Here is a 21,361-nt window from a genome sequence, read left to right as displayed (position 1 = left end):
CCCTATTCCTTCCCCATCCACGTCTACAGTTATTACTTCCCCCATCTTGGATCCAATTTTCTCTCCTCCTTTATAGGTCATTGCTGCTAAAGGTAACTCATGTAATTGAACCCAAAATAGTTCTTGATAGAAATTCATCTCAATAGGGTGAGTGCTTCTGTCAATTGTTTGGATACAAATTAAATGTTTATCAAAAGTCCAAGCTCTCCCCTTCATGACGCATTTAAGATCTATCCTTCTTTGAAACTCAATCAAGAACTTGTGATGTCCCACCTCACTGAAGCTGATTGATCCCTCAAGGTTCCATACTTTAGTCAGAGTTGCTTTAAAGGTCTTTTTGTTGAAGCTTTTGTCCATCAAAATTAGTAGAATTCTGAACTCTAACATCAGCTTGTTTGATTTCTTCTACTGTGATTTCCACCTTTTCTTTCTCAATATTTGTGAGTTTAAATCCTTCTCAAAGCTTTGTTAATTCCTCTGCCATTTCTTCATTGTGTGCAACACTCTGTCTTCGTCTCTGAGATTCTAGAGAACTTTCACTGCCTCACCCAAAAAAGAAAAGGACTGCAACTTACCCTAAAAAGGAAAGGACCCAAATTCCCGTAGATGGTGACGTTTTGGATGAGTTTGTAACAGGAAAAGCTATCTTGGAACAACCATTGGTTATTAAACAAAGTAAATTCATATGATTGAATATTATGTGTTAAATGGAAGATCTTCAATCAATTTTGTGCCACTTTGTATTGTTGTTTAATTTTATCTTTCCATTTCATTGACACACAAATGCATTAGCAGTCACTCGCAGCTATAAGTACAACGAGCAACACATAGCAGCCATAATCTTAGAAGAAAGAGAGATCCACTAGTAAAAGAGATGGAAACTTACCTAATTACATCAATCATCTTTAGTAAAACTCTTCGAGCCTTCTTTTCCTCTGTGAGTTCTTCATCAGTTCCTCGAACCTCTCCACACAATTTCTAATCAAGTCGGTCTTTTAATCGAGCTAATGGGCACTCCTGCGTCACCAAATCTCGACGACTACTCAGCCGCTTCTACAGTCATCACGTTCGACCGTCCGCTCCCCTTGCTCCGCGGGCCCATCCATGCTGGCCCCGCTGACGATCCCACTGCCGGGCCATACCTCCTCGCATTCCGGGACTCCCGAGCCTGGACCTCCGCGCTCCAAGCCTGCAAGTCCAAAATCGTCCAGCAGTGCGAAAGCGGGGCAAGAGTCGGGTGCGCCCTCGCGGCGTCCGATAAATGCAAACCCCCCTGGTGGCGCGCAGTGATCGGCCGGAAACCGACGGATCTAAGAGAACGAGAGCTGTGCGAGGAGCGAGAAATGCAGGGTTGTTTCGTGACGGCGAAGGAGAAGTGCGTCGGGTTCGCGAGGGACAAGTGTGCGACGCCTTTCCGAGATGCGCGGATTGCCGTCAGGGAAAGGCGGGTGATTCCGAAGGACCTTGGGAAGTTAATTTATTTGGCGTCGGTCCTGGATAGGAGTACGTGGGTTGATTTGATTCTATTAGATCAATTGAATTCGCGGGCTTTAGCTCCAACGAATTATAGGGCGAGTGAATTGCTCGGCTCTGATCCTGAATGTTTTGAAGTAGGTGGTGGCGGAAAAATCAGAAACGCTGCTCTTGAAGCTGGTCCGATGCAGAGGTAAGTTTGGATGAAATTTTGTTTTCCCTGATTTAGCATGAAAAAAAGAGTAGGAAAGATTTAAAGCGTGTTCGAGTGAAGAACATTAGTGTTTTGTGGTGGTAAGACGGATTAATTGATCGCCATGGTTGATGAGTATTTATTGGCGTTTGCCATGGAATAACTTGGATTGTTGTGCAGATGAACTTCTTGTTCAATTGTACAGAAACTTGAGGCCATAGGAATGATTTTGATGATAAGTTGTGTGATTTTCTTTTTGTTTTTAATACAAAAATACTCATCCATCGTAGGAATTACTTTTTACTTTGTATTTTAAAAAAGAAGCTCACTGGGCAATCTGGCACCCGGATAATCTTGGACAGCTATGGCTAGCACAGGAATGTTCTGAGAGAAAATATCAGATCTATAGGAATAATCTCCTTCACAACCTTCCTACCTCCCTTTGAAGTCTCATTTTGATTTGTTGAGGTTGTTCTTTTGAGGCTATTACTTTTAGCGTTTTGCTTCATTCTTTTGATAATTGCGTTTTGATTCATTCTTTTGATAAGTGCGTTTTGCTTCATACCATCTACTAATGCCAGGAACTGAAAATGGATTAGCAGCCAACCTATAAGCACGAAGCTTGTTGCCTCTATGGTTCTCCACTTTTTGCAGCATTAGATTCCAGAAGGTGTTGGTAAGGAACATCAATATTTCCTATTTTGGTTGCACATCAATTGTATACCATTCCTTTATTCTGTCACAATGTTCACTTGAAATGAACTTATCAAAAAAAAAAAAAAAAAAAAAAAAAATGTTCACTTGAAATGTGCACGTGTATTGTGTTGCTGCTTGTTGCATTTCTTGGTTGAGTTTTAGTGAGCCAATCATCGGGCACATGAAACTGTAGGAACCCAATGTACTGTTGTTTTTTTCTACAATAAACTGCTTGTCTTTGAGCGTCATTTTTCTTTGATAGATTATCGTGACATGTTATGTAATACCCCCCTCCCCGGTTAGGAATGCTGCTCACTTTTAAAAGATTTTTCTTACAAACGGGGTATAAAAGATTCCATAAAACGAAAACAACCAAACTTTATTAAATAAAAGAGAGTTATAGGCAGCATATTAAAAAATTTTCAAGTCTTGTGTTAATTCACAAATTTGCATACTAAAACCTAAATTAAAACTGTTCTAATAGTCTAGGCCCTTTTTTTTTTATAAGTAAGTTATAAAAGAGCATTTTCAATCACTTTTAGTTCATTTATATATAGTTACATATACATTTTTTTTTTCCTTTAATCCACCGATGGCCAGAACTTGATCCTCCTCTGTGACGGGCATAACTAGGTGCACTGCTGGTGAGCCATTCCTGGCATTGGAGTCCACCCTTTATCTCTGGTACCGTAAATAATCATTGTTATGGGTCCTTTTTGAAAAAACATTATCTCGTGCATTCATTCATTCCTAATATAATGTACCCTTTCCTTTTCCTTTCATCTTTCTGTCTTTCATTCCTTTAATATATAATGATACAATACGTATATGATGGCAAGTAAAAGCATACAATTCATTCCATTACATTTATCATGTTATATAATAATGATAGGGTACATTGACTTCTTACTTATCAAAATAATAATAATGATAGGGTACGTGTATCAAGGGCTTCCAATGAACAGTCTATGCATAGTATATCTTTCAAAACACGTACATATCATATAGTTTAGCTAAAAGAGCATTTTTGTTTACAAAAATAGCTAGAAGGGTATGATCATAGTTGCTTATCACTTAGTTTTGTGCAAACAATCAACAATCACATCAGCGAGCACCTATATAAATCACACACACACACACACATATATATATATATATCATAATGTCAATTTCTATCTAAACCATGATCCTTTAAACTAGAAGACAGATCATGCCCTTGGCATGTAAAAGAAACACATGGTGTGCTATAATATGCTCAATGGTGTGTCAAAGTGTCTGTTCTATGGTTTAATGTTATTCTGTCCATTCACTAAGGTTCTTGGTTGCACAGCAGGTAAAAGCTCTAAATTTTGATCCAATGGTGTGATGTAAACGTGCATACTAACATATGGTCTGGAGGGTTGTTTTAGGGTTTAACTCTCATGAGAGGAATTAATGAAAATCAGGTTCTAGGTCTCAGGTAAGTACTTCTGCTGCCAAAGATTTTCTTTTACTGGTTTCCCTTTATGCTGTTAACATGGACAGCATCATGCGGCCATAGCTTGCTTTGAGTTTCATGGTTAAGGTATGTTTATGCATGTCCTTGTATTATGGCATGTGTAATTTGCATGACATCCTATTTTAGGTGCTTTTTGAGGAATTTAGGTGTTGCTGCCCCCTCCCCGATATTGATCTTGACTAGATTTTTCATAACTAGAGATTTGATTCATGTATCTCCTGTCTAGTAACAACATTCAGATGGCCTTTTTGATGTGGTAAAGCATGTGTGTATACTGTGTGATTCCCTTATGAAATCATGGTATAAACATGTCCAGTTGGTTCTCCTAGGCTTTGGAAATTGACATTTTTATTGGTCAGTCCATAACTTGGTGAGTCTGATGAGTATAGTCGATCCAATGGAGAAAAGTAACTGAAAGTATTAGTTACTACACAAGAATAAGTATTCTTCGAATCTTGAAGTTCACCAATAACTTGGTGAGTTTGATGAGTATAGTCGATCCAATGGAGAAAAGTAACTGAAAGTATTAGTTACTACACAAGAATAAGTATTCTTCGAATCTTGAAGTTCTTGATTGTTGAAACTCAAGAAAGAATAGATGGAAAGGGATGGCAGAATCTGAGTTTTCTTGGCTATTTCTTGGTTCTCGGAGATGGGAAACTGTAGGGTTCTGCAAGGAGAAAAAGGGGTCACACAACACAGAATCTTGGGGTTAATTTTCTTGAAAGAAAATTGGGGTTGGATGAGAGAGAAGGGGCGGCAGCTCCTATTGACCAAGATATAGATGCTATGGTTTGCTATAGTTTAAAACCTCGAGGCTTCTTGAGAGTGGCAGAGTGATAGGGTTTCTGCGGGGTTGTTTTTCTGAAATGAGGACTCTAAGGAACATTGGTTAAGTGACAGCCATTGGATAATTTTTAGGGAGACTGCCGCAACTTTATTAGTGATTAGTGCTTTCAAAAAGTTTGGGTCGGTCTTGAATATGTGTGCTGGCTGATATGGTGTTGTTTCTTTGAAGATATAGGGTTTGTTGATGATATAAGGGGTGGCAGGCAAGAGGCCTTCTTGGGGTGAGCTGCTGCTCGCAAGAATTTTCTAGGGCTAGGGATTCTAGGCCATTCGTGAGTTTCTGGCAAAACAATCTGGGAATTAATGTGGCTTTCTATAGTTTAGGGCTTTTCTTCCAAGAACGTGACTGCCGTTTACATAAGAGAATCAATGTTGTTGAGATGGATTTTTAATTTCAATTTCTGTGAAAAACATAACCTGACCGGGCTGTCTGGTGGCACACGTTTGATGTGCATCTCAATTGGTCTGAACTGAAGAGGCTTTTAGGTCTTGATGGGGAATGATATGAAAGCTCTAGAGCCAATTAGTTTTCTATTTTTTGTTTGGTGGTTCGTTGCCTATCTGTGCAGGCTTGGATTAGTTCTTCAAATTTTGTTCAAGGTATTGCCGCTTTTGTCGGAAAGCGCTTATGTATTCCAAAGTTTTTCGTCCTTTACTTTTTGGGTTGTCATTGAGCATTAGTATTGGATTGGCTATCCTATTCTTCAAATTTTGACTAATATATAACTTTTTCATTTTTAACTAATCATTCAAAACTTAAAATCTACATTAGATTAGTCATCGCATTCTCTATAATAATAAAATATTATTATTTTTTATTATTTATATTTTTTTATTAATTTTTATTTTATTTTCATAATCTTTAATAACCTCCAACAAATCATATTCATTTTTATTTTCACAATCTATAATATAATAATCTTATATGTATATAGATGGTAAAATCTCATATGAATAAAAATCTTATATCTATAATATAATAATCTTAAAAAATACTTTTAGATTTGTTATAGTTCTTTTCATATTTAAAAAGAATAATGAATTTATTGTAGTTTATAGTTTGGATAAAAATAATTTAGTTAATTTAATGTGAAACAAATATAGATGATATTTGTTAAATTTAAAGATAAAAAGGTATTTGGCTAATACAATTTAGGATCTAAATTTCAAACCAACTTTATAGCCTTGTAAATAGGATAGGTTCAAGTGTGTGAATGTTGAACTTTTATTTATTTTATCTCTCGCTGAAAGTGCAGCTTTCGGATTGTTACAACCTGCCTTCTAGGTTTAGGGGCTTTAAAACCTTTTTTTTCACAAGGTTGGAATATGGGCCTGGCTGTGCTGGACCTGGCGAATCTGTCTTCTCATTTTAGAGACCAACTTCAACTTTGCTACAGTTAGCTTCCCAAACCGTAGCAAAGTTATTTTATTATTTTTTATTAATTTTTTTCTTCTTTTATTTAAACATTTTATTCACACAGTAAAAGTTCTTTTCTTTTTCATTGTATACTCAATTAAATCAATGATTTAGTTGCTTTTTTATTTTATTTTGTTTTATTCATAAAAAATATATATTGTTTTATTTTGTTTGGTTATGCTTTTGTTATTGTAAATGACTCTTTTATTTCTATTTCAATCCTTTTTTAACCATCAAACATTAATTACTTATATTATTAATTTTTTTTAATTACTCCTAAATTTCTATAGAAGTAATTTCTATCATAAGTGGTAGGTAACGTGCAATATCCAAGTAAGAAAAGTTTAGGTAGGAATATGTCGCTTCTTTCTTTTTCATATCTGCTATCCCAGTGGTTATCTGCCACACTACGATAGTGACCCTTAATAAGTAAAGTCCCTCCTGAAGTTTCTCGGCTATTTCGTTTGTCAATTTAAAAAAGATCTATTTTATTCCTCTGAAAGTCATATTTGTTATGTTAATGCCAACTGCCTCAACTACGTGATAAGTTATAGCTATTCGGTATTACTGACGTGTACGGATTATACAAGAAAAGGTATGCATATTATTAAATCTAGATCTAAAAGGTCATGTCATGTATTAAGAGAAGGAGATAAAAAATAAAATAGGAATTTGAGTGTGATTCCAGACAGATACTTGGGCTTTTTCTTTTACTACAAAGATTTCTATATAATTGTTGATACCAACTGATATTTACTAAGAAGGTTGGTTGGTTGCTCAAGCCTCTCTGTTATTCTTGTTTCAAACTTCTGATAAAATGATCAATGGTAAGTATTATTGGTCTGCCATTTCATGCCAGTGTGATTGAGTGGGAGTAGGAGCCGAAAGTCCGTTTGTTTTATTTGTCTTTTGCTTTTGTCTTATGCCCTGTTTGCTGCCTTCCACGACTATGAAATCATTGAAATGTAACCAAAACCCCCCAAAAAAATAAATGTCATGACCTAGAATCCTTTACTGCTCCTCAACGTGACAAATGGGGTTGAGTTCACAAGCATTTGATCAAGTTCAGAGCACATGATGTAGAAAGCAAGTTTTTTCCATTTCTTGGATAGGAAATTTCCGTGAGCTTTACAAACAGTATTTAATTTGCCGACTTCGTTGGCAATTGGCCACCGAACTGAGTAAAAAAACATTGTTTTTGTCATCCTCGATGTTCACTCCAATTCAAAAAGAACAGTGCATGTTGTCACTACTCCCCATTGTCAATCATGGATCCCACTTGTTCTAAGAAATTCAAATTATCAATGAAGGAGGAAGGTGCCAGGAAGTTGCACTGACGGGACATGCAATGCACAGATCCGTACCTTGGACTGGGTAAACCTTGACAGGAAATTACAAGGTACGTTTCCTTCATTGATATATGAGCCGAGAACTTTTATTATGTTGGAAAACTGTGTCTTTAATACAGCCTTTTCCAGCCCGTGGAACACGATTCTGCAGTCTACAGTCTGCACTCGGTGAGTTTGTCTCAAATTTTTTTAAATTTTAATATAAAATATAATAAATAATTTAATTTCTTTTTAAATCTTAAAATAATAATAATAATAAATAATAATATTTTATCATCTCAATCCAATTCAATTCAATTTAACATCTAAACACGTTATTTTTAAAACCACGACCACCAAATGGTAAAAAAATGGGTACCCACTGTTTATTTTCTCGGAAAAACAAATTCACGACTAACTGGAAAGTGGAACAACTCGACCAATGAAAGAGATGCATGTAAGGACTATTTGTTATGGTGCAATTAAGGTCCAAAGCCGGATTTTTTTCCCTTAATTTCCAAATTTGATAAGAGTTGAGAAGCATCCACTACAGAGGAGCCACCTTGAAAGACAAAATTGTTTGTCATCTTTGTTCAGTCAACAAAGTATGGCTGCATGCACGGAAAACAGGCCTGCCATGTGACCGTTGCCCAAATTCTAAAATGTACGAAACAAAATTAGGTTCAAACTTCAACCCCTCCTATTTTAATTCGGCTACCGACCAATAAAACAACAATTCTGCTACAGTATCCGTCGTCGGACTAAAAGGGTGACCGATAAAACAACAATTTTGCTACGGGTATCCGTTGTCCGACTAAAAAGGTGCAAACGTACTCATTTCATAAGTAAATCAAAAGGATGCAAACGTACTGTTTAATTAATGCAGACGTGGAACCCTGGGTAACTAATTTTTTAAAGAAATTATACTGTGTCAACGTACAAAAATGAAGTACCGCGCAAGTTTCCCAAGCCCAGGGTTGAGGCATCTCTTATAAGAACGTAGTTAGCTGTGTGATAGAATGAAGTTCTTTCCTGTCTGCTCTAAATTCAGTACTTTTCCCAATACCATGACAGGAAGCCATCTTTCGAGTTATCCTAATTATGGCTCGTTGCTGCTCGATACCATCACTACTTCTACCATCGTTAGAGCCCATAAGCGGTGGCGTATAGCAATCTGTTCCATCCGCTTCGTGGTGTCCCTTGCCAGAGAAATCAAATCTCAATTTTACTTTACCATTCCCATTCAACCGAGCAGCTCCCAGTACGGTGGAACTACTTGTGGTATGCACCAAGACATGATCACTTCTACAGATACAACCAAAGCTCAGAAGCGGTGGCGCATTGCTTGTGTTGTGATCTGTTCTATCCAGTTCATGGTTTCCCTTACTAAAGAGATCCACACTGAACAGAACAGTCATGATTCTGTGATTTTGAAGTCTCCCTTTCACACCGCCCCCAAAGTTGAACCAAGCAGTTCCGACCATGGTGAAAATGAACATTGGCCACTCTCCTTTGACCCCACCATTGATCAATTGACTCTCACAGAAATTGTGAAAGAAAAAGATTTAACAGCTCTTCTCAGGCTTGGAGGCGTAGGAAAGATCGCCACTGCTCTCAATACTGACCCTGAGAATGGAATCTATGGCAATGATCATGAAGTCAGCATGCGGCATGAAATGTTTGGTACAAACACTTACCGCAAGCCTCCTCCAAAAGGGTTCTTATTTTTTGTGCTGGATGCTTTCAAAGACAGCACCATTCTCATCCTACTGGTCTGTGCAGCCCTGTCCCTTGGCTTTGGCATCAAAACACATGGAGTGCAGGAAGGCTGGTATGAAGGGGGAAGCATTTTCGTAGCAGTCTTTCTAGTGGTGGTTGTCTCTGCCCTCAGTAACTTCAGACAGGAGAGGCAATTTGATAAATTATCAAAATTAAGCAACAACATAAAAGTTGATGTTCTTAGAGATGCACGTCGCCACAAGATCTCCATCTTTGACATTGTGGTTGGAGATGTCATCTTCCTGAATATAGGCGATCAGATTCCAGCTGACGGATTGTTTTTAGACGGACATTCTTTGCTGATAAATGAGTCAAGCATGACAGGTGAGAGTGATCCTGTTGAAGTAAACTCCACTGAGAACCCATTCTTGTTCTCCGGTTCTAAGGTGGTGGATGGGTTTGGTCGAATGCTGGTTACATCTGTTGGCATGAACACTGCATGGGGCGAAATGATGAGCTCAATATCTGGTGATTCTAATGAAAGGACTCCATTACAAGCAAGGCTAGACAAATTAACCTCTTCTATTGGTAAGATAGGCCTTGCAGTTGCTTTTTTAGTTCTTGTAGTCTTGTTAATCCGTTATTTTACCGGGAAAACACAAGACAAGAATGGAAAAAAAGAATATAATGGTAGCCAAACAGATTTAGATGATGTATTCAATGCGGTCGTGCGCATTGTTGCTGCTGCAGTCACCATTGTGGTAGTGGCAATTCCTGAAGGTTTGCCATTGGCTGTCACACTAACACTTGCTTACTCCATGAAGAGAATGATGGCTGATCAGGCAATGGTCAGAAAACTTTCTGCCTGCGAAACAATGGGTTCAGCAACGGTTATCTGCACAGATAAAACTGGTACTTTGACATTGAATGAGATGAAAGTGTCCAAGTTTTGGCTTGGTCAAGATTCCATCGAAGAAGATTCTACACTTGTAAATGCAGCAAATGTTGTTTCATTATTACACCAAGGAGTCGGTTTGAACACAACTGGAACCGTCTACATACCTGCGTCTGGAACTGGACCTGAGATTTCTGGCAGTCCAACTGAGAAAGCAGTTCTCTCTTGGTCGATTTTGCAATTGGGTATGGATGTGGAAAAGCTAAAGAAAGAGTATAGAATTCTTCACGTCGAAACCTTCAACTCTGACAAGAAACGGAGTGGGGTTGCAATAAGGAAAAGTGCTGATAACACCATCCATGTGCACTGGAAAGGAGCTGCTGAGATAATCCTCGCAATGTGTTCAAGCTATTATGAAAGTAGTGGGATTACAGAGTCCCTAGATAGAGATAGGGTTAAGATCGAGAAAATAATCCAAGGCATGGCAGCTAGTAGCCTCCGATGTATTGCTTTCGCTCACAAGGAAATATCAGAAGAAGAGATGGGATGCCACAAGGACGAAAGCAAGCACCAACTACAAAAAGAAGGCTTAACCTTGCTAGGGATAGTTGGTCTCAAGGATCCATGCCGACCAGGTGTCAAGAAGGCAGTGGAAACTTGCAGACTCGCTGGAGTGGACATCAAAATGATCACAGGAGACAATGTTTTCACAGCAAAAGCTATAGCTACAGAATGCGGTATACTAGAGCCTAATCACCAAGTAAATGGTAACGAAGTGGTAAGTGGTGCTGAGTTTCGAAATTATACGCACGAAGAGAGAATGGAGAAAGTCGAAATGATTCGTGTGATGGCAAGGTCATCCCCATTTGACAAGCTTCTGATGGTACAGTGCTTGAAACAAAAAGGCCATGTGGTTGCCGTCACTGGAGATGGCACGAACGATGCGCCTGCATTGAAAGAAGCTGATGTAGGGCTTTCCATGGGCATTCAAGGTACCGAAGTGGCAAAGGAGAGCTCGGATATTGTTATCTTGGATGATGACTTCACTTCTGTTGCCACGGTTTTACGTTGGGGACGATGTGTTTATAATAACATCCAGAAGTTCATCCAGTTTCAATTGACAGTGAATGTGGCAGCTCTTGTTATAAACTTTATTGCAGCGGTTTCTGCTGGAAAGGTTCCCCTAACAGCAGTCCAGTTGTTGTGGGTAAATCTCATCATGGACACACTAGGAGCTTTGGCTCTTGCTACAGAGCGGCCTACTGATGAGTTAATGCAGAGGTCCCCTGTCGGTCGAACAGCGCCTCTAATTACAAATATCATGTGGAGAAACCTCTTAGCCCAAGCCTTGTTCCAAATATCAGTCCTCTTGACTTTCCAGTTCAAGGGTGAGTCTATATTCAATGTTAACGAAGAGGTAAAGGATACACTTATTTTCAATACATTTGTTCTCTGCCAAGTTTTTAACGAGTTCAATTCAAGAAGCATGGAAAAGCAGAACGTTTTCAAAGGAATTCATAAAAACCGTTTATTTCTTGGTATTGTGGGAATTACAATTATTCTTCAAGTTGTTATGGTGGAATTTCTAAAGAAATTTGCAAATACAGTGAGATTAAATGGGTTGCAGTGGGGTGTTTGCATTGGAATTGCAGCTCTATCTTGGCCAATTGGTTGGATGGTGAAGTTAATAACTGTTCCAGATAAACCGTTCCTCGATTCCGTTAAGAGAGCAGGAACGAGAATCAAGAGGATATTGCGGTTGTTTAATCAAAAAGGACCCGCTTCCTGTAGGCTTGGAACTGGATGTGGGGGAAAGGTAAGGACCTAAAGCACAACATGCGCAAGTTGCTTCTTTAAGTGGCTTTGTAGAATTTCAACATTTTCTAGTTCTTTTCTTCTTTTACGTAGTTGGCATAATATTAGAGTTATGCTATACACTTTCATCCCACTCTCATTCAACCGTGTTGACGTCCATCAATCATTAAATCAAAATTTGTTGTTGATGAAACAATTAAGTATTGAAGCAGTTTAGGTGGAGGAAATTACTCGAACAATGATCGACTATAGACAAAGTCAACTATGATGGATTGAGATTCTCTCAACTTCATTATCTATATAAATAGTTTCTCTCCAATTCTTTATCCGAATTGGGCTTTACACGGCTGCCACACTGGTCGGGGACCCAGTACAGACGGCATTACAAAGTTGATGATCCACCGAGGTATTTCAACCACATGATTGGTGACAAGAAAACTACTAAGTTTGTCCAAGTATAAGTGCAGCAAGTTAGTGATCGATGATGACCAATTATTCGAGTTTGCTTCTCACTCAGACGAACAACACGGGTGATGTATGTGTGTATTTTAGAGAGAATGAGTATGGTGTTAGTGGGTGCAATGTGTGAATGTTTCGACTTGTGAAGTTACTTTTCTGTGTTAGCTACATGATTACCAAGTTGTGGATTCGTGAGTAGCAAGTTTGGTGTGGTTTGTAATTTGTACTGGTGTTGTATGATACCCCGTATTTTAGTATATTTTAATTAAAATATTATTTTAACTAATTTAAATATTAGTTCTCTTATTTTAATTTTTTTGGATTTCTTGTTAGATTTATTTTATGATTTTTTAAGTTGTAAAATTTATTATGATGTGCTTTCTTGGTATTAATTGTTGTTTTGCATTTAAATTGCTCTTTACTTTAAATTAGTTTAATGTTGGACTTTAAAATTATTGTATTGTTGGATTTTTATTTTTATTTTATTTTAACTAGTCTATGCGTTTAAATTATTTTATTCAACTTACTCTTTTGAAATTCTTTTCGTTGGATCAATTTTGTGATCTAAGTTGTGAGGATTGAACCTCATTTCTTTCCCTCACTTTTTATTTTTCTCCTTTTTCTTTCTCCTCTTTTCTCTTTTTACTTTTTCCTTCTTTTCTTTTTTCTCCTTCTTTCCTCTCCCTGTTCGTTTCTTCGTCCACCCAGTGCGCTGCCATGCGTTGTCTGTTGCCTTCACCACCCCTCTCATTCTCTTCCCCTTCGGCCGGCGTCCCTCCCCTTCCAATCTCAGCCCCTCTCGTGCTACCGTTAGCCTCCACAAGAGAATCCAAGTCGCGACCCTTTTTCACTGCAACGTCGTCATGCCACCACCATTGGCCACCATTTTTTCACTACACCACCGTCAACCATTCAACTATCTAACCCACCCTTTACCAGCTCCGATCTGCCATCGGCCAAGCCCATCCATTGCATTTTTTGATTTTAGTGTTTTGGCCTTCAACTGCCACCCTCGCCTCCACCCACGATCAACAACAACCACTATTTGCTTCACCAACACCCTTAAGCTCTTCCCTAGCCATCCCAAGTTGTCGTTTGTCCCTGTTCAAAAATTGGATTTTTGAGTCCCACGACCATAGTCTAAAATACACTGTTACGTTGTTGTGCTGTCACCTCTTGCACCTCCTTAATCTTTCGAAAATTATATTTTAGCACTGTAAGTAATTTTCCAAAGAGTTTCTTGAGATTTAAATATATTTTTGCACTAACAAATCTTCTGCGGTCTGGTTGGTTATGCCAGACATTGAGTTCGAGGAGTATGGAGATCGATTGGATGTGAGGATGGGTTGTTTATTTAATTGAATTATGCATGTGTGCGCTTATGTTGTGTTTGGCATCATGACATTTATTGCATCATTTCATGCATGCTTATGTGTTGTGAATGAAAACTGGGTTTTCTTGTGAGAGATGATTTTGAGTATGTTTGAAATCAATGAATTGAAAGGTTTGAGAGAGAGGAAAATGAATTGTAGGGATGATGATAAGTAGTGACGGTGGTAGAGTCCCACATGTAATTCTTGCCTACAGTGCTCTGATAGGTACCCCTTGTGTGGAAATGAACTGTAGGGATAATGGGGAGCAGGGATGGTAGTAGAGTCCCACTTGTGATTCTCGCCTACGGTGAACAAGGTAGGGATGGTGGCAGTCCCGCCTACAGCGCGAGCTGTAAGGATGGTGATAAGCAGGGATGGTGGTAGTCCCGCCTGTGATTCCTGCCTATGGTGCACGCGGTAAGGATATTGGTAAGCAGGGATGGTGATAAAGTCCCGCCTATAGTGTCAAATAAATGATTATGTTGGGCCATTTTCTGAAAAAATGGCAGTTTATGATTTAATGGTTACGAGCACCATTTTCTAGGAAAATGGTTGGTTTATGTATGGGTCATTTTCTGGAAAAATGGTGGATATTATTATTCATGGCATGTTTTGGGTCAAATGGGATTTTTGGTGTTCATTGGAAAATAATCATTTTCGAAAAAAATGAGAGTTTTGGGTCACATTCGTATTTCGTCATGTGTACACATGTTTGTTGGATGCATTAATTTATCTTTATCTCGTGGGTTGTTTGGATTGTTACTTACTGAGATTCACATCTTATGTGGCATTCCTAACCTTGGGGTACCGTTTTATGGTATTGTAGATACTGATGTTGAGCCTGAGGATTTGGCTCTGCCGAATGAGTGATTTGGGATCACTCGCTCATGTTTGGGAATTGTTTCCCTTTTTGAAGTATATATTTGGTATTATTATGTTTTTATGGGATAACTGTATTTCTTTTTAAAACTCTTTGATTTAACTGAATTTGTATTAAACAACTTTGGTACTTAGTCGATTAGCTTTTAATTTATCCGTTGCAGTTTTTGTTGTTGTTGTACATTGTTGCATGCATGTACATAGACTTGACACTTATCGTTGGGATGCATGACCGTGTTGTCATCATCCCAACATCACAATTCCAGTGTTTCCATACATGGGAGTCGGGGCGTCACATGTTGCCTCATATTATACTACTGTTGTAGCATGTATTTGGGGATTTTATTAAGTTTCTTGAAGAACTTCGTGATTAAGATAAGAAGAATTAACTTGGTTTAAAATAGTCTCAAATTCTTAGAAGAATTCTTATAATGATGATTAAGATTCAAGGGACAAGAGGACTTCACCATTCTTGTGTTTCGAAGTTTTTCTATCTTGTTTACTCTATTATTTATGTTTGCATAGATTACATGACTTGACATTTATAATATATGTTATTTTGTATGTCATGCTTACAAATTATTTGATTTTGTGAAAACTAAATAAGCCATAGCATGAAATAACTAATGAAAATTATGAAATGAATGAACACTTTGGTTGGGTGGGGAATCCGCAGCACCCCCATGACTGAATGGGCATATCCAGAGCCCCAAGTGCAAGGATCTTTTACTCCATAGTGGAAAATTGGCAATAAAGAAACAATGGATCTTTTTTAAAAAAAATAAAATAAAATAAACTGTTGCAAAATATTAGATAAGTTTCACGTGCTCTTTGTTGTTGTTTAATATTTTAAGTGCTTATCTTGCATGTGCTCTCCTTGATATCTGTTTTGTATTACAACTGAGTAATGATATATTCCATACTCTCATCTTATTTTCATCTTACTATATACAAGTGACATATTTATCATTATTGGATGATAAATAATCTTCCATTAAAGAATCATCTAATAGTGATAAATGTGTCACATATTACATAGTAGGATGAGAGTGAGATGGTAGTGTAGTATATAAAATTTTCCATTACAACCACTTGCATTCTTCGTAAATTTGGAGGGCACAAATTACTGTACAAGTACTTCTCATGTAGAACTCCCACCTGCAATGCCATCCTGGGGTCATGTTGATAGTGTACGTGATATTGATTGTGCTACCAAAAAGCTTGTAAGTTACAGCTGTTAGACTGCCCTTCCTTAGGTTCAACCTTTACTACTTTATTTTGGTAATTTGTGGTGAAAACTTGGAATGATTATGAACATGTAGTTTAATTTCGTGAATGGACACATATGAGCATGAATTTTTGTTCGATTTACTTTGGATGATGGTGGATCTTGGACATGTGATATTATGCCTACTACTCGCCCTATAAGGGCGGCTAGCTATCGTTCTCGCACCCCGCCTCGGCCTGGGCGGGGTGGCAAAATTCGCCTCGTCTTGTATCAGCCCCCTACCCGTTGGTATCTATTCAAATAGAAGGAATGATTATCCCCCAATCCGCTCATAATCTGACAGAGATTTAGCAGGTGTGCAAAAAGAAAAAAATACAAAAATTGAAAAAAACCATTTGATCTACAAAAAAATCACATAAAGATCTCTACTAAACTCAAATGACTTACAAAATATGATATATAGATTGGAATATACACACATATATGACCAAAGAGATGTAGCACGACAAGCTAAGAGCACAAATATGACTTTTGAGATGCCGTGGGTCTCACTGAACATAAATTTTAGACCCAAAACATAGAACACAAATCTATGATCTACAATGCTATGTGTCTCAAATTCCCTATTATCGAAGGCTAGTGATGACGGCCACGGGAAAGGAGGAAGAATAAGTAAAAAATGAAGAGAAAATTTATGACGAAAGAAAAGAAGGAAGGAAGAAATAGGAAGAGTGGGAGCAGAGACGTAGAGAAAGCGTTGAAGAAGAAGACAAAAGTGAGAGGGAAGAGAGTTTTTTTTTTTTTTTTTTTTATGGAAATAGACTTCATTTCATTCAATAAACTGAAGTTACAGATATGACTTATCAATATATGAAAAATTCAGACTATAAACCAAACTACGCATCTACTCTAGGGCACTCCCGTACACAAATTCCTTTGTAGCGGACATTATCTCAATTTCTATAAAACTCTCTTCTAACAGAGAAAACGTTATGTAAAAACAGAACTAAACGATCACTCTTTCAAAGACGAGAAGCACTAGCCCTCTCCATCCTCCTAGGGAGGAGGAGTACGAGGCTCTGCTGCTATGGACACCAAGTTCAATAGCCTATTTCTTTTTTATTAATTACTAAAAACAAAAAATTGCAAAAGGAAACACATTAAAAAATACAGAAACACAAAAACTGCAAGTGGGGGGCTTAGGGTTTCATCTTTACCTAGCCCGCCCCCCCGTCTACTTTCTTTTATTCTTTATTCTTTCTTCTTCTTCTCCTTCCTACATTTTCTTTGTTATGGTCGTCCCCCTCTGTTGCTCTCTCCCTAGCCCGTCCCCCTCTCTGCCACCGCTACCCACCACAAACACTGGCGTGAACCTAGATGGCACGCCCACCACAAGCATTGGCTTCACGAGCCCAGACGGCACAAGCACCCAAGCCTTTATTACGCAGGTGGCTCCTCCTACGCACAAGCACCAGCCAAAGCATCGTCGGCCCTACTCAACCAGCTCTTGCCACAGATTGCGTCCGATCCAGGCGGCTCAACACTTCACTTAGGTCAAAGAGAAAGGATGAAAAAAGGTTTTTCAAAAGGTGTAGAAGAGATTATTCTTAGACACAGATCTCAGAAATGAAGAAGATGAACAAAAGCTATGCTAATTGGGATCACTCGAAAGTGCTCACCTTTATTAGATCTGAAAATAAAACACACAATAAACAAAAACAACAGATTGGAAGTGAGGGGGGAGGACCTCAAACTAGATTTAGATTGGAAGAGTATTTTAGAGAGAAGTTGGAGTTTCTCTCTAGACTCGGATTAGAAGTTGCGAATAGGAAGAGAGAGTTTGAAAGACGAAAGAGAGAAGCCAAAGATAAAGAAGTTCAAAATAGGTAGAAGTCTATTTCTTAGGTTCATATATTAAAAATGATATATATATATATATATATATATTATTAATAAATAGATGCAAGCAGACAGGTGGGAGCTCCACCCGTCACCCTCCACCCCCATTTCTAGAAAAGAGAGAATTCTCCTGTGATAGGAAGCGGGTAGGGGTGCCGAGCGGATCGGATACAGGTGTCTGCCCATCACCCCTTTGTGATATATGACGATGGAGCACAATTACGACTTCGAAAAAATTTGAAAAAAAAAAAGAAAGAAAAATGTTAGTATGCCTTCTAAGTTTGACTCTCATTTTGACCGCTCTTGTATTTATTTGTTTTTTAATTTTTTTTAATTAATGATTAAGAAAGTGAATTTTAGTATATTGATATATATTTTTTTATTTTTTAAAAATATTTAAATATACAAAAAAATTGTAAAAAGGAAAAGAAAATAAAAAATAATAATAATAATTTTGTGCTAGTGGGCAGCGGTCAAAGCTTTTTCTCTTGTATACCATTTAAATAGGTATAAAACCATGCTACATATTTGACTTGCTAACATGAACAGCTTAACTCTATCATATAGTAAGTAGAATTAGAGGGAGCATTTATCATGTGTTTGCCATGGCCATGGTCACATCAGGTAGTGTTAGACCGACGCGGGTGTGCACAGGTTGCATTCCAGAGTGAATCTGCCTATCATGTTTTCTTGCCCAGTGATATGGAGATATTCATGCGTGCAATATCTTTTTGGTCAATGTCTAGACAATCAGCGTTTCTATCTGAACACTAACGTGTTTGCTTAATTTATAAGATGTGGCCAACTCCATGCTAAGTATGCAATCGACGTTCGAATATTACGTCCTATATATGGTCTGAAACCTAATCTTTTATTTGGTGTTGGTGAAATACACAATAATATAATAAAAATTACAATGAAATTAAAATTAAGACGAAACCATTTAGGACTGAGGCACGAAAATTTCGCTTTCTTTAAAGAGATTCAAACCCTTTACGGTGTACAAAGTCTCAAATTAACCGGTGTAGCAAAAATCATCTTGACATAACTCATCTAGGATACAACAGCTCAACTGATCGTCGTATAGTCCAAACCAATTCTGCACAAGAGGTATTCACCTTTCTTTTAACTAGAAATACTCTCAAAAAAATATATATTCACTAAACTTGTTTTTTCTTATAAATAATTTCTCTGGAGTATATTACTCAATAGTCCTGTAAAAAAAAGCTAAACAATATCTTTTCTTTATATATATAAAGTATCTATGAGACGAAAATTCTTGTTTTAACATTTTTTTTTTCCGTTAATGTTAACGGTAATCTGTTTTTCCCGTTAACTTCTGACCCCAATAGTTATCTCTTCGTCCCTAACGTTGGCAACAATCTAGATAATGACCGCCTTTTGTTCCTCTCTCCCTCTCTTTCCAACTTTTCGTGCGTGCATGTGCATAATGGCCTTGCAGGAAAAGAATAAAAAATTAAAAAAATATATAATTTTATTAAACAGAAAAACTTATTATTAATCTACAACTAATTTACAATTCTATTTAAAATAAGAAAAGTTTACTCATCATCTTCACATTACACATAACATATAATTTTTTAATTTTTAATTTTGTTCTCTTACAAAATATGTAATATATAGATGATGAGTCGAAGAATTCAATTAGTTTAGGAAAAATAAAATTAATAAAATAAAATAAAATAAAAATAAGTGTAGTATATGTTGTGTGAAGATGATAAGTAGCAAAATTCTAAAATGAATTTTAGTTAAGTAAAATTGATATTATTTTTTGATGAAATGTTACAATTGATTTAAAATAAGTTACAAATTAGTTGTAAAATAATTATAGGTGTATCATTACTCTTTCAAAAATAGCTATACTGCAATTTTGAAATTATAAAAAATATTAGTATTGTGGTCTAATTTTGATTGTTAAGGTATATAAGAAGATAAAAAAAATAGAGCAAAATATCCTTAGTAATATTTTCATGAAAGATGTATTTGATGAATTTTTTGTTGTTTAAAATAGTATTTATTATATTTATTTTAATACTTTAAGACTTAAAGTACAAAATCAGTGATAATTCGAAGGTGCAGAATGTATTTGTTTGGACATTTAGAATGGAATACTATTAATTAAAGCTTTTAAACACTTTAATATATATTTATATCTTTTTAAAGTTTTTAATACGGTTTTGAAGATTGTTTTGGTTAAGGCACTGCAATAAAATATTTTAGTATCAATACGATTTTGATATAGCTTATATACGGATAAATTAATTATATATGTATAAATTATATTTTAAAATAATATCAATACAAGTCTTGAAAAATTAAAACACATATTTATAAAACTCAATAATACTTATAAGTTCTCAATCTAATTATTAAAAATAATAATAACTTATTTTCATCACGAAAATAGGAGTAGGGTTTAATTTTTAATTCTCGAGACTATAGAATTAAAAAAAAAATAAGAAAATAGTCTTAAGATGTGAGAAATAGAATGAAAATTATGAAAATATATTAAAAATACAAAATTTCGACTATTACATAAAAAACTAGCCAGTATTGATCGAAATGCACCTAAATGACTGATATTTAATCCAGTATGAAACACCTATCTTTTTCGTATCGGTTACTGTTCCAGCATAATAAATATCGGCTGGTTTGGCACAGTATTCAAAACCTTGATATTTGTTGTTAAAAGTTACGAGCTGCAACATGAACCAACCTGTATTTTTAAGAAGAAATTGTTAATTTAAAGATGTTGAGTTGTCAGTTTCTTAGATGATTGTCTAAAATTAATACCTTGATAATATTCAGAAGTACCTATAGAACTACGCGTATGTGCCTTGTAATTGTACATCCGACTAATTTAAAAATTAATGTCTTTTTTGGCAAGTATGTCGTGATCTTTGTTTCGAGCCTTAAATTAAGGTCTCCTCTTTCAAATCCGAAATTTAAATTGTTTTTTGACCTCTTTAGTACAATATATCTTATATTATTCGGGTAATGACTTAAAACTTGATATTATTTAATAATTAATTTTTTTCTGTTTTGGCAATATTTTCATAGTGAAATTTTTCATTTTTAATGTGGAATAGTTAGGCCTGGTTTGGATATTGAAATGAGATGAGATGACCTATAAATAGTAATAAATTGATTTGCGAATAGTAATAAAATGGTTTGAGTTAAGATGTTTATAGAGTTTTGAAAAATGAGAGAAACAAATTGAATAAAAATATTATATATAGAGTTAAAATATTCTTAGAATATAATTTTTATTTTGGTTTTTAAAAAAGTTAAATTAGTTTTTTGTGTTTTGTTTGAAAGTTTGACAAAGTTGGAATGATTAAATAATGATTAGATGAAAAAATTAAAATTTGAAATTAAAAACTGTTTACATTTAGATATTAAGATAAAATGAAATGAAATTATTGGAGTATCTGACTATCCAAATCAGACTTTATTCCATGATTCTAACGTAATTGGTGGAAGAGAAATAAAGCCCTAAGGGCTGTAACACCCGGACCCAATGAAGCTCAATTTGTTTTAGTTTATTCTTTTTATTTTATTTTATTTTATTCAAACGTTAACTTCCGCACATTTCATTCTTTCCGTCTATTTTCTTTTT

General features: G+C 36.2%; 2 protein-coding genes across 4 annotated transcripts; both read left to right on the top strand.

Moving 5' to 3' along the window:
* The first annotated feature begins 732 nt into the window (after positions 1 to 732).
* On the top strand, positions 733 to 3,675 carry LOC108997759. Of its 3 annotated transcripts, none has more exons than XM_035693022.1 (3): positions 741 to 1,503; positions 1,615 to 1,666; positions 2,248 to 2,869. In XM_035693022.1, exons 1-3 carry the CDS (start codon positions 1,008 to 1,010, stop codon positions 2,252 to 2,254), a joined length of 555 nt encoding a protein of 184 aa, XP_035548915.1. In that variant the 5' UTR covers positions 741 to 1,007; the 3' UTR covers positions 2,255 to 2,869. The 3 variants fall into 3 exon arrangements, 2 of the variants coding, with proteins under 2 accessions (XP_018829683.1, XP_035548915.1); XR_001997214.2 differs by adding an exon at positions 2,963 to 3,675 and having other exon boundaries at positions 744 to 1,666; positions 2,248 to 2,342; XM_018974138.2 differs by having other exon boundaries at positions 733 to 1,666; positions 2,248 to 2,860.
* A 3,763-nt stretch (positions 3,676 to 7,438) lies between these two features.
* LOC108997757 (calcium-transporting ATPase 12, plasma membrane-type-like) lies at positions 7,439 to 12,607 on the top strand. The gene is made up of 2 exons (XM_018974133.2): positions 7,439 to 7,643; positions 8,529 to 12,607. The coding sequence occupies exons 1-2, from the start codon at positions 7,547 to 7,549 to the stop codon at positions 11,894 to 11,896; spliced, it is 3,465 nt and encodes a 1,154-aa protein (XP_018829678.1). The 5' UTR covers positions 7,439 to 7,546; the 3' UTR covers positions 11,897 to 12,607.
* Positions 12,608 to 21,361: the final 8,754 nt, after the last annotated feature.

The sequence above is a fragment of the Juglans regia genome, chromosome 8 (assembly GCF_001411555.2).
Source record: "Juglans regia cultivar Chandler chromosome 8, Walnut 2.0, whole genome shotgun sequence".
Lineage (NCBI taxonomy): Eukaryota > Viridiplantae > Streptophyta > Magnoliopsida > Fagales > Juglandaceae > Juglans > Juglans regia.
This window is presented reverse-complemented; position numbering and strand designations above follow the sequence as displayed.